This window comes from Antrostomus carolinensis, unplaced genomic scaffold, assembly GCF_000700745.2.
Source record: "Antrostomus carolinensis isolate BGI_N321 unplaced genomic scaffold, ASM70074v2 scaffold6367, whole genome shotgun sequence".
In the NCBI taxonomy this organism is placed as follows: Eukaryota; Metazoa; Chordata; class Aves; order Caprimulgiformes; family Caprimulgidae; genus Antrostomus; species Antrostomus carolinensis.
In genome coordinates, this window is record NW_010328063.1 from 21,538 (window position 1) to 35,371 (window position 13,834).

At 40.5% G+C, this 13,834-nt stretch overlaps 1 protein-coding gene across 1 annotated transcript in view; it reads right to left on the bottom strand.

The window, feature by feature from the left end:
- Nucleotides 1-2,309: 2,309 nt before the first annotated feature.
- The window catches only part of TMIE (transmembrane inner ear), a 33,971-nt gene continuing 22,446 nt past the window's right edge, over nucleotides 2,310-13,834 (bottom strand). Inside the window, exons 3-4 of the mRNA XM_029085990.1 lie at nucleotides 7,545-7,694; nucleotides 2,310-2,644 (exon numbers count right to left, since the gene is read on the bottom strand). Of these exons, the coding sequence (XP_028941823.1) occupies nucleotides 2,310-2,644; nucleotides 7,545-7,694 (485 nt within the window). The remainder of the gene's footprint in view (nucleotides 2,645-7,544; nucleotides 7,695-13,834) is intronic.

Consider the following 13,834-nt stretch of genomic DNA (forward strand, 5'->3'; position numbering starts at 1 on the left):
TGACAACTGTATGAAAAGCTAGAGGAAAACATACACCAGTTTTTGACCATGCCTGTAAATTTACTTCCCTTCATGACCACTTCAGACATTATGAGAAGTTTTGTTAGGTACGATGTTCCCTTGAAAGTCTGCAACCCCCAGTAACATATTCCCACACCTACAGTCACTCTGACAGCTTAGAAACAAGTTGATATACCCCTCAGCTGATCCAGGACAAAAAAAAAAGAACTCTTTTTTTTTTTTTTAATTTTCAGTAAGACATGACCACAAACTAGTGTGATCCAATATGTAAGAGTTTTAATGGATTTTCTATCTGATCTTGGCAGAAATTAAGATGAAGTGTAAAGGCTTCAGCAGTCCTAGATGCAGTATTTTCATTATTTTTCTTCTTTTTTTTTTTTTTTTTTTTTTTTGGTGTAACAGAGAAGGTGGTTGTATTAGGGAGGAAAAGGTTAAGGAAAGAGTAATTTTACTCTGTGATAGTGAGTTTAATGACAAAGTGAACCCAGCCTGTGTTACACCACCCATTCAGTAGCTCTAGTGCTTTTGGGGCCTTTTATGAGCTGACTGACCTTATGAACACAGCAGAACATGCCCTTCCTTTTGCTGGGTTTATTTTCTATCAGGATGGGCTGGGTAGGAGAAGAGAGAGGGAAAAGAAAAGGTGGGACAAATAAGAAATATCTTTGCAGTGATAGATCAAGTCTAGAACTTCCTCACAAGGGGAAGAGGAGGGGCGGGTCCTGATCTCTTCTATCTGATGACCAATGATAGGAGCAGAGGAAATAGCAGGAAGATGTGGCAGGGGAGGGTGAGGTTGGCCATGAGGAAAAGGTTCTTGAGGCAGAGGGTGGTGGAGCACTGGAACAGGCTCCCCAGGGAGGTGCTCATGGCACCAAGCCTCACAAGATTCCAGAAGCATTGGAACTAGGCCCTCAGACACATGGTCTGAATCTTGCAACTGTCCTATGCTAGGGCAAGAGTTGGACTCCATGATCCTTTTGGGTCCCTTCCAACAATATTCTATGATTCTATGATCAGCTTTCTGTCTGTGTTGAAACCATTGGGTGAATAGAAAGCAGTTGGATTAATATAAATCTAACTCATAGGGCCCGAGACAAACAACTGGAGATAACTCCCTCCTTGCCCCATGGAGTAGACAAAACCATGCCAGTGTATGTGCTCAGAGATGGTGTATCCAGCAGAGGCAATAGGTAGAGCTTCAGTCTTCATCACAATAGCTTGCAAACTATCCCCAATTAGCTTTTTAGCTAAATACCCCATGGCTGTTAAATCTTAAGGTATAAATTGCTGAGAGATTTACAAAAAAATACTAGGAGAAAAGCTCCTCCTGAGGAAATGACTCTTCAACATTTTCCAGGAGGTGAGAGAAATAGCAGCCACATAAAAGTGCAGCAAAATTCCTGGATTCAGAATTGCTCAGGGAGAGACCAAAGACGTGACTGCATTCAGTCCTGTTCCCCTGAGACCCTGAGTTTCTGCTGCAACATGCTGAGCATCTTCACATCCCCTTCGTCCCAGTGGGCTCTTGTCTCTGCTGCCTCTTCTGAAGGGATGATGAACTGAGGACAGCTACTGCCTACAGCAGCGCAGCTGCAGTCTGGTTCTTTTTATTCTGTGCACATCCTCCTACAGTTTGATTTATATGTCTTTCATCAGAAAAGAGAAAAAGGTGGATAGATGTTCTGGGAGATATGCAATTCTTTGTATTTCCTTCAGCAGTCCAGAGAAAGAGAGAGAAGGAAATCTTTCTCCCATGTGTCCAAGTCACCTGTCAGAAACCACATGAGCTATGACTTAGAAAACTCCATTTTTGGGTTTTAGCATCCAGAGTTTACTTAATCCCTAGAATTACCCACATGCAAATCCTATTTAGGAGGAAATGAGTGCTAGTAAATATTTATCACACTTCTTAAGATCCTCAAGAAGAACAATTTTTAAATTAATCATGTCCTCCCGTTATTTTAGATCTTCATCTCTGTGCATTTCCATGCTTATCCAAAGTCCTGATTCTCACTCCAGGTTGCAGTTTGGTTCCAGTTGTTGTTATCACGTAGCTCTGCACGGTGCATTTTATTTACAAGGTACTTTCTAGCCAAATGGCCAAGTTGTCTTTTGGTGGACAAAAAAACCAGTGACTTGGTCTTCAAAAGGTAATAAATCTGTTCATCCAGTGGCACTCAACAGCCTGAGTATGTGGAGGCAGCATGTCCTATCTGCTCCCAGCACTCTACCCACACCAATTTGACAGTGTCCTCCCCGAAATTCTGCCAGCACTTTTAGCGAGGTCACTTCTTCTTTGCTGGGGTTTTGGCATTCCCACCAGCCTTGCCATTAGTTTTGGTGCTTCCCCCTGATTTTACTGCTTCACCTTCTTTTCCACCTTTCTTCCCACCACCTTTTGTCTTGTCAGTAGTGTCCTTTCCCCCCTTTTCTCCTTTTTCTCCCTTTTCTCCTTTCTTTTTGGCTCCATCTTTCCCTTCTTTCTTGGATCCTTCTTTCTGGTCCTTTTCACCATCCTTCTTCTTCTTGGAGACTTTGGATCCATCTTTCTTACCCTGAGCCTTGTCAACTTTTCCAGATACAGTGGGAACTTCTTCCTTTTTTTCTTCTGCCACCTGAGCTGTATGCAAGGATGGAAAAAGAAAACAAGAAAGCAGTTAACTTTGGGTTGACATTAGCCAGGAAGAGGGCAAAACTCCTGTTCCCTGCTGGCAAATCTTGGACAAAGGGAAACTACTTCTCTTGGGGATTTGTCCATACAGCTGCTTTCCTCACTGACTACTAGCTTATTGTGTCTTTATTTTGAGCACCTCTCCTATGAGGACAGGCTGAGAGAGTTGGGGCTGTTCAGCCTGGAAAAGAGAACGCTCTGGGGAGATATTATAGCAACCTTCCAATACCTGAAGGAGGCCTACAAGAAAGCTGGGGAGGGACTTTTTATAAGGGAAGCTAATGATAGAACAAGGGGAAATGGGTTTAAACTGGAAGAGGGTAGGTTTAGATTAAATATTAGGAAGAAATTCTTTACTGTGAGGGTGGTCAGACACTGGAACAGGTTGCCCAAGGAAGTTGTGGATGCCCCCTCCCTGGAAGTGTTGAAGGCCAGGCTGGGTGAGGCTTTGAGCAACCTGGTCTAGTGGAAGGTGTCCCTGCTGATGGCAGGGGTGTTGGAACTGGATGATCTTTAAGGTCCCTTCCAACCCAAACCAGTCTGATTCCATGATTCTGTGACTAATGGTATAAAGTAGAACTGGTAATTTCAAGATCTATTGGAGGAAATGGCTCCTGTTGGTAGGAACAGATCCATGAACATTATAAGCACAGCCCATAACCATTTCCTGATAATAACACTCAATGTGGAGTTGTCTCCTTCTACAAGAAGGAATAGAAACATCTATTATTAGTAAAGACCTGTCTTGGTTTGGGGTTTTTCGTTGGTTTGGGTTGGTTTTGGGGGGGTTGGGTTTTGTTTTTTTTTTGGGGGGGGGGATTTTTTTTGTTATTATTTATTTTTCTTTCTTTTCCTGTATGGGGCATGTCTCCTGCAGCTGAGAGTGGACAGTAGGCATTCTACTGGGGATCTTTGCTCTCAGAAATAGACAAGCAGAAGATAGCTTGACCAGCAAAGGACTATATAGTAAGCTTAGCTTATGTCCTGTCCACATCCAGTCACCATGGGACTGGCTTCCTACTGTACCACTGTAATTAATGGCAGCAACATACCGTGGGCATATAGAATTAACTCTAGTTAAGCATAGTAAACTATATTAACTATAGGAAGTTTATAATATCTTTACTTATGAAATATTTTTTACTTAGGAATATCTTGGATTCAGTGCCCACATTTCAGGAGAAGTCTTGCAAGTATCACACTGGCTCTTCAGACTTTAATTATTTTGAAAAAGCATTTGGTAGCAGAAAACTTTTCCTCATCATATTTTTATTCTACTAGAAGTGATTCATTTTCTCAAAAGCATTTCTGGCTTCAGAGCTTGATGCACTGAACTCTCATCTCAAGCTGCAACTTGACACTTAACGACAGATAATATTTCATGTATTTCTGATGGAAAGTTTTCCCTTTGCTCAAGACCAGCAGAGTATAAAATTTTGCAGAAACAACTGAAAATGTGTTAAGTTTCCCACGTCTCCTTCTCTGAAAATCCCCAATATAGGACTGAGAAATGTAAATAGATAACCATGTTAACACAATTTTAATAAATAAAATCAGCCAAGATGTAGCAATGACCCGAGAGTGACCTCAGCAAATGAAGGGTGATTGGTCACTGTTCAGCTTTCTTCAGCTGGCATCTAGGCTAAGTCTAATTATTTCACATTTGTCACAGGCTAAGGACAGACGACAGTGAACTGGCTTAGAAGGCAATTTGGTATGAGCCTTTGGTGAGATGTCTCAACCCTTACCTGGAGCCACTGGACTCCAATATGTTTAAGTAGCCCCAAATCTGGCATTGCTATGGATGTCTATAACGTCACTTTCAAATTGCAGCAATACAGGTGTGAATCAAACCTGAATTTGGTAAATTTACTTAAAATATTGCTTCAGCATGTGCACTAAAATAAAAATATCCTCCTTTGACCTTGGGAACTGCCAATTCATTTGTACATACAAATGGGAGTAGAACAATTCAGACTTTTTCTTACAACCGCAGTGGAAATCCTGACATCTCATACAAAGAAAAAAAAAGGAGAAAGAAGAATACAAACCAAACCAAAACAAAACACCACATTGTCTGCTTCCTGGACAAATATGGTAGAAAACAGGTGCTAAGTCCCAAAAATGTAAACTGGAGCAGCCTCAGACCAGAATACTTGAAGATCTCCCAGGCTGTGGACCCAGACAGTACATCTCCACCTAGAGCAAAGGCCAGGTCCTGCTTGTACTTCTCCCACAGACTGGGAGACAGAGCACAAATTAATTTGTATAGAACATTTTGCACACTGAACCCTAAAGTCTATTTTATTTATGTCCAGTAAAAGGGCTTGCCATATATGACACTCAAAAAAGTCCATGGAGAGCTGTTTGGCAGCAAGAATATTCCACCACAGTAAATGTGAAGTAGGGTAAAATGATGCCAAGAAATTAGAGTCTTTATGCATTGTAATATATTAATGATTAATAACATTTGACACTTACAGAAATCTTTAAAGCATTTAATGGCCACTCAGTAATTAAAATCACTCAAGTCATCTCTCTGGCCTTTACTGTGTCTACCAGGGGTTGTCACACTATAAGTATATAAATAGTTGACAAATACATACATTATATTTCATGACTGTATAAATCAAGATGGGTTGTCAAATATCAGTGGGGTAACATGGCAGAGCATCTCACTCTGTACAGATGAAAATAACAGCACAAAGATGAAACCCAAAGGTCTGCATACTTTCCACTGTAATGCCTAAATCATCTAGTGAAACTTTTTTGAGGACAGGATGCACACAAATCTCAGAAGGAGGAAAAATCAGCAGGTTTGATCACACATGGCTTTTGCATCTAAGTTTAGGCACTGACAGCTGAGTCAGTCTTTTTGGGTTCCCAAGACTGGAGACATACCAGCACTTTTAAGGCACAGTTTACCTCTTCCACTTTAGCACCTCCTCTACCGTGAAAGGAATCACATCCTTTTTATTTTCCACCATTAATAAAAGGATAAAGTCTAGACAACCCATGCAGATACAGACTTCTCCATAGATGTGGATAATGTACTTGTGGATAAATGACTCCCACCCAGTACCAGTTCCTTCAGGACAACTTAAACAGATTTATATCTGCCCTCAGAGGACTAGGAGCTTCAGAGAACATGTATTCATGAGCCGTTACCAGATATCAGCAGCCACTCAGCAATGTGTTTTCTATCAGCCTCCTGCTCTGCACCGTGCCAGGACCATAATTCTGGGATCCTTACAAGGTCAAATATTGGTCAGCTACTCAACTTATACATTTAATGGGGTAAAGGTTTAGGTAGTCTTTATGGTGCAGCTGACTTCTTATAAATTGCTTTCTTGTGGTAATTTATTCATAAATTCATGTTGTAATAAATTACCATGGTCTGATTAATCAACACAAAAATAGCCTTTGGATCCCACGTTTGTTGGGTGTGAAGGCTGTTTACAGGATATCAACATTTATTATTTTTATAATTTTGATTTTGATATTTATTATTTTGATATCCTGCATTCTGAGGTGAAATAGACATTCTGGTGCCCAAATACCCTTTCCATCTCTTCTGGATATTCTCATCCTTAATTTATAGGTTTTCCAGAAGTAATAACTAGGCGGGAAGACAATGTAGCAGCAAATGAGTGAATTTGGCTTTCTGATATGTACAAGCATGATCCTTCACACCCTCTAGGATCTACTGATAGCTGGTCCTTAAAGAGTCAGAATGTGGTCTTTTGGGTAGGCAATTGAAGGATACAATTCCATGATCGCTCATATACGTAAGGGTGCATTAACTAGATGTTTGGATGACCTTTTACTTCAAAGTAGGTTAAGAGAATTTTACTGTATGGACAAGAGCTTATTCATGCCAATTGGGTTCACCTCCAGAAAGTAGTCTGGCCATCCTCATTTTATAGTATAGGAGTAGTCAGATGTCTGAATACCTTTGAAATACTGAGGTTTGTGCAAGTTCCTACTGTTAAGCACTTAGTTCTGTATTTTGCTGGTGTAGGACTAAATTTCTACAATTAAGTTATCTGCCTCATTCACCAGTTTCATGGACTGAAGTATCACATTTTGAGTCAAGAAAACTCTCAGTTTACATGAAACTACAGACCACAGGGCTTGCAGAGACACAGGAAAGAGAAAAAATAAATCATAAAAAGGTATTGAGAAAACAGGGGTGAAACACAGAAAGGGAACTGAGAAGCAGAGTCCAAAGTATGATGAATCTCATCAGAAAAGAGAAGCCATAGACAGACAGACAGGAAGGCAGTCCCCTAATTTCCTTGCAGGGTCATTTCATCTTCTTCTTTCACCACAGGCAGGGACTTGAGAGGTCTGGACTGGACATGACCAGAGAGAGTTAGAAGAGTTTCAGTAGAGCCTAGGGTACAGAACCAGGAAAGATGAGTGAGAGGAGCAGAGACCAGTGACAGAAATACTCTTGGATATCCAAATGGGGTAAACCATTTATGGGTAATGTGAAACCCTAACAACTCTTTTTCTTCCTACTGACATCCACCTCCCATCCCAGGAACTGGTCCTTAAAATGAATCAGACTCTCTGGAAATTTTAAATAGGAACTTCAAAGGAATTATCCTGACTTGTACCAATAGAGAAACTGTATGTTTCACCTAAATGACCATGCCTGCTTCCACAAATGTTGCAGGCTTAGCATATACAAATGGCAGGTGTTTACCAAGCCATTTTAATGGTGGTGCCCAAGGAACCACACTGATTTACATTGAGGGAGGACATAAACCTTTGCATTCATGCCTACAGAAAGCAACCCCAAAATAAGAGATGGGTCTCATGTAGGTGGGGGTATGGAAAGTACCTCCAGGAATCTCTGTCAGCTCGTTAAGCGGTGGCACAGTCTCCAGTTTGTCTGCATATGTCTTGGCTGCTTGCCGTTGAGCATAGCGTGCCTCAATCTCTTTCTTCGTTCGGGGAATCCGGCACTTGAAGATACAACATAGTGTGATAACTGCAAAAGGAGAGAGCAAAGAAAGACCATTCAGTTTAGACAGCGGATCTTTGTCTAGTACAGGCTGGCCCATTTACAGTGGGAGACAGCAAGAAGAAAAATGAATTTCAAAAGAGTTTCTTCCAGTAGGAACCTGTAGCCATTTACATCAGTGGAACTATCTAACTGAGGGATGTGGTCACACAGTCTAAAGCAATTGAGTTACCTGAAAATAAAGAATTGTCACTCTACAGGAGAGCTGTGATAAGGGAAGAGCATATCCTTCCCACTAAAACCAATATAAACCATTACCTTAAACCATGTAAGCCACCAGTGTTTCTGAGCATCAAAGCATCAATACATTAAATTAATTATCTCTTTGTAAATGACAGCAGCAGTTAAGATGTACTGTCACCCTTCAACAGTGTGTCATTGCTAGAGGTTCCTGACAACACTTCTTAGCCATTTATTTTTGTGGTAAGTAGATGCTGGGGCTGTGGACCTCAAGCTGAAGAAAGAAGTGAGGATTGTGTAATGGACATGCTGTAAACTCTCCAGAAGAGATCCAGAACAAGAGGTCAATAATATGCCTTATTTGGCTTTCATCCAAATCCATTTAGGACAGGCCAAGAACCCAGATCTCTCAAATTCCCCCATCATGTGATGAATGTTCCATCATTCTTCTTTCCATGATCCAGACATCTTTACATGTCTTAAGGATGTAGATTATGTTTTTACTCCTTGTAAGATGCATTTTCCCTTCATGCTTACACTTATACATTATTTCAGAATTCCCATCTGCAAATCTAATAATTATTCAGATAATTCATTGTAATGAAATCACTATTGGTTGGTTTCTTAGACTAGGAATTCACAGGCTTGAGCAGATCATTGGTTCATCCACATATTCTTTCATCCACATACTCTTTCATCCACATACAAAGTAGCAACTTCAGGGAAAAGATTAATGAAACTTGGAAAGAGGTAATCATAAAATTAGTTGGTCCATAGGTCATAAACACCTGTCAAGAAGCATAAGATCTCTTGGTCACTATGAACTTTTGAGTTGCTTTTTTGTGGATATCTTTAAAACAGTTTGAGGGATTCTTCTATTCTAAATAAAAGCTCAATTTTCCAACCTACCTGCATCCTTAAACTCATTTATATACCTTATGGAAATGGGTTCTGCAGGGCAGGCAGAGCCCTGTGCTTGGAAAGATGTTGTGTGATCAGTTTTACACATTCTGTCTCTTATTTTAACTGGAGTTCCCCTTCAAAAATCAGGTAATCTGGTTTTATATCACCACAAGCAACGTATCAGACCTTTGAGACTAATTCAAGGAAATGAGAGAAATAATCTGCGTGTTTGGTTCCAAGTATGAGCAATTTTCATTTAACAGGAGTAAAAAAAAAATGCATAGACCATTCACAACACCATCACAAAGACTGTTTGCTGGTGTGAATTTTACTCTCTAAAAGTTTGTCCTGTACCTGTCCAGCCTCTCCTTAGTAAAGAGGGATCATGTTAATCAGGAACGAGCTCTGCATGAGCTTCTTCATATCATAAAAGAGAAAAGGGAAGTCATAAAAACATCTTTCTCAATGTTTTAAGGTTGGTGTAAAGTTACCAAACAAAGTGTAGCAGCTCCTCTATCCCTTTGCTGAATTTTGCTGCCAAAATATCACTTCCCTTCAACAGTTTGCTGTGGAGGTGCTGTAGTGGAATCACACTCAGGGCCATCTAAATGTCACAACAGGAGGAGACGCTTGAAGTTGAATTGAATTGCTTAAAACAACATGAAATTGGAATAACCTGTAATTGGGGAAGCAATCAAGATGCTTTTATCCTTACTCTTCCATGAGGGTCAGCAACAAACTGAAGGTAATTGAGCTTTTACTTGTCTTACAAAAGGAAAGCAAGGTATCCATACGGTGTCATTGGCAGCACAACATTGACAGCTTGCAGATGAGTGATGTACCACATCTGGAAAGCACACAGATGGTTCTGCCCTGCCATTCAGGGCAACAGGAATTCACTGTGCACCTGCCCACAGAGTCTGCTACATCTAGGTCACAACCAATGCATGACACAGACCTTTTCATGCTAGCAGACAAAAAAAATACCCAGTATTAGGGCAAGGACTCAAGGCAAGGTCAGACTAGACGTGTATTTTTAAGTGACAGCAAGCAAGAAAATAATTTACTGGGGAGAATGGGATACATGATCTTTCTCTAACAACTTTTACATCTAGAGCTATTGTTTTCCTAAAAGCACTCTGGAATTCAGCTAAGCCAGGAAATCCTCTACTCACATTGGAGAAAAATTTGCCGGGAAAATTAGCACCGTATTTCCTGGAGATTGATAAACAATAAAACTATCAGCTTTCAAGTAAAGCACAAAGAGATTGGTCAACGCCCTTGAAAGTCAAGGACAAAACACCTGCCAATATCACAGTAGTTAGCTTAAAACCTGCAGGAAGGAGTAGGGGTTGTTGTAGCTCGCACAGTTCCACTTCTTTTCAATTACTAAGGACAAAAATGATAGTTACTATATGACAATCACGAGCTGGGTTCTCTGGCTCTCAACTACCTGAAAGGAGAATGTAGAGAGGTGAGGGTGGGTCTGTTCAACCAAGGAACAAGTGACAGGACAAGAGGAAATGGCCTCAAGTTGCACCGCGGGCAGTTGAGATGGGATGTGAGGAAGAATTTCTTTGCTGAAAGGGTTCTGAGGCATTGGAAGGGGTTACCCAGGGCAGTGGTGGAGTCCCCATCCCTGGAGGGATTGAAGAGTCATGTAGACATAGTGCTGAGGGACATGGGTTAGTCAGGGACTTGTCAGTGTTGGGTTAATAGTTGGACTCGATGAGCTTAAAGGTGTTTTCCAATTGAGGTGATTCTGTGATAGACTCATGTTCTCAGAGTAGAAGAATTACAACATAAAAAAAACCAACACTAAAAACCTTCATGATGTTTATCTGTACAAAGAAAGTAGCTTAAACTAAAAGATATGTTTGGGATATTAATACGTGCAGGAATATTAATTGCAAATCACTTGAATAATGATAACTTGATCACTTTTGATTCCAAGTCCATAGAATGAAGTATTTGGGGGACCAGTTAGCTGGGATGTAACTTAAGAATTTGTTGTTATGCTTTTTTTTTTTCTGGCAGGCAGATGACTTCAAGCCTTGAATGGCTCTTTTATATTAAACATTCACCAGTTTCCTTATTCCCCAGGTGAATGCTTTAATCACACACTGCTATCAAACAATATTTAAGTCTCATTATTTGATGCTGTGGTTTTCCTTTTTCTTTCCAGGATTTCAGTTTTCATTTTAATTGTTGAGAAAGCTTCTAAAATTCAGCCTGAGTAAACTATTAATTTAATGCCTCTCTGGTGCTACAGTGAACTAGAAGCAATCTCTATAAGATGTAACAGTGCCCCATTATCACAACTGAAGGTCCATGAAAATATAAAGGTTTGAAATAGTAACATCATTCATGGTTTCTCTGCTATCAAACTACATAAAGCAGAAAAAGAAAAATCCTGTGTGATGAAATGTAGTGGAGTCATTTTAAATTCTCTCAATTTCCTCAGCTTTTCTGTGTTAATAACATATTTGATACTGTGATAATAAACATCTTCTCTGAACTGTACAATTAAAATACAGGCTTTTTCAATAACATGCTGCGAATTACTTTCCTGTTTGACTCCTAAAAATCATTTTCTCACCTTTTTTTTTCCCCCTTTTTCAGTTACCTGACATACACAGCTGAATTCAACCACCCATTCTGAAGGAACATTTCTGGTTTAAATTAAAAAGTCAGGTCTGATCCTGCACATGGTGTTCTCTTTCCACACTGAAGATTCAAGCTGACAAACCATTTGTGATTGTTTCTGCCAGGCTGATCATGTGAAATATAATATTTCGAGAAGGAAACAAATGCTTGGTGGTCCTTTATGAAACAGATATTTTAAAGGAGTCAATTTTTTGCTATCTGTGTTGACAAAAGAAGTACTGTAAGTGATATATTTTCATCCTTCAGCATACACTTCAAAACCCTGACTTGGGAAATGATGAAGAACTTTAAGGCTTGTTCCTTTCTGAATTTTTAGCATGTTTTGATTATTTTTACAGGGGACAATATCTTCTTAATATTAATATCCAATACTATTCAGGTTGGAGGAGCTGAGAAAAGGCTCCAAATACTCTCACCTGAAGTACAGTAATAGAGTAAAGGTTAAAGATGCAATTTCCACCATAAAAAGCTGTGTGTTCACTGAAATTGGCTTAAACCGTTTTCATTTGTAATTGAAGCAAGACCATAAGCAAAAGGTCTTGAAAGAAGCTGTATGGCTTAAACCAAATATCCATATGGCCAAGTTCATGGTCATTTTTCTTTTCACTTAAGTAAATTTAGCTTATCAAGCTAAATAAAGAAAGCTGGGGAAGGACTTTTCATAAGGGCAGTTAATGACAAAACAAGGGGAAATGGGTTTAAGCTGAAAGAGGGGAGGTTTAGATTAGATATTAGGAAGAAGTTCTTCACTGTGAGGATGGTCAGACACTGGAACAGGTTGCCCAAGGAAGTTGTAGATGCCCCCTCCCTGGAAGTGTTCTCGGCCAGGCTGGATGAGGCTTTGAGCAACCTGGTCTAGTGGAAGGTGTCCCTGCTGCTGGCAGGGGGGTTGGAACTAGATGATCTTTAAGGTCCCTTCCAATCCTAACCATTCTATGATATGATTATCAACAGTAACACAGCAGCTAGGCAGTATTTATTTATTTATTAAAAAAAAAAAAAAAAAAACCCTGGAAAAATGTTATTTAATTAAAAACAACTTGGTTCTCCTAAGACCTGGGAAATATGTAAATAAAAGTGCTTCTCCAGAGACTGTTTGGTGTAATATTTCAGCAGAACTGAACAGTTTTATAAATTGAATAGAAATTGGCTGGAATATACAGCAGGTTTGTTCCCTTTGAAGTTTTAAAAAAATACAGTCTGCCAACGAAGCATTTAATTAACATTTAGCAAAGTAGTCTGTGCTGCTCTGAGTTAATTAGGCAGCCATTCCATTGTTAATAATGCAAGCAATTAATGCAGATGTATTCAATGGCAAATTAACTGCAGCACTTGTGTTTAAATGCTCTTTGAGAAGCCTGGAGAGTTGCTTACTATGTGATTGCAATGATGCTTTAAGGAAAGACCTGGCACGTTTTGGTTGTTCAAGGTACTCGTGGCATTGTTAATAACTGGTTAATTGTGTTAATGTAATGATCAATCAAGGTTATTAAATTTTGAAGAAAATTAGTGCTTGGGTGGTTGTTTGTAGGACTGGTCAACCATGAATGCTCAGATGCTGAGGTGATGCTAGATGGGGTGCTCGGAGATATGGTTTCGTAGTGGACAGGTATGGTTGGACTTGATGATCTCAAAGGTCTTTTCTAACCAGGAGATTCTATGCTGGTGCCTGAACCACCTAATTTAAAAATGCTACTGCTACTACCAGAGTTATTACTCTGCTCTGGTATTTCAGAAGAGGTCCCTGAGCTGGGCTCCAGAAGAAGGAGGCTTTCCCTCTAAGTTGGGTTTGCGTGGCAAGGTTTTGGTAGTGAGGGGGGTAGCTTCTATGAGAAGCTGCCAGAAACTTCCCCCATGTCCAACACAACCAATGCCAGCCAGCTCCAAGCTGGACCCACTGCTGGTCAAGGCCAAGTCAATCAATAATGCCTCTGTGATAACAGGAAAAAGAAAAGGGGGGGAGGGAAGGGAAACAAAAAGGAGACACTGCAGCTGGAAAGAGGAATGAGAAGATGTGAGAGAAACAACTCTGCAGACACCAAGGTCAGTGAAGAAAGAGGGGGAAGAGGTGCTCCAGGCGCTGGAGCAGAGATTTCCCCATAACTTGTGGTGAAGACCATGGTGAGGCAGGCTGCCCCCCTGCAGTCCATGGAGGTCCATGGTGGAGCAGGTGACCACCTGTAGCCTGTGGAGGACCCCACACTGGAGCAGGTGGATGCCTGAAGGAGGCTGTGACCCTGTTGGAAGCCCGTGCTGGAGTAGGTTCCTGTCAGGACCTGTGAGAGAGGAGCCCATGCTGGAGCAGGTTCCTGGCAGGAGTTGTGACCCTGTGGGGGACCCATGCTGGAGCAGTCTGT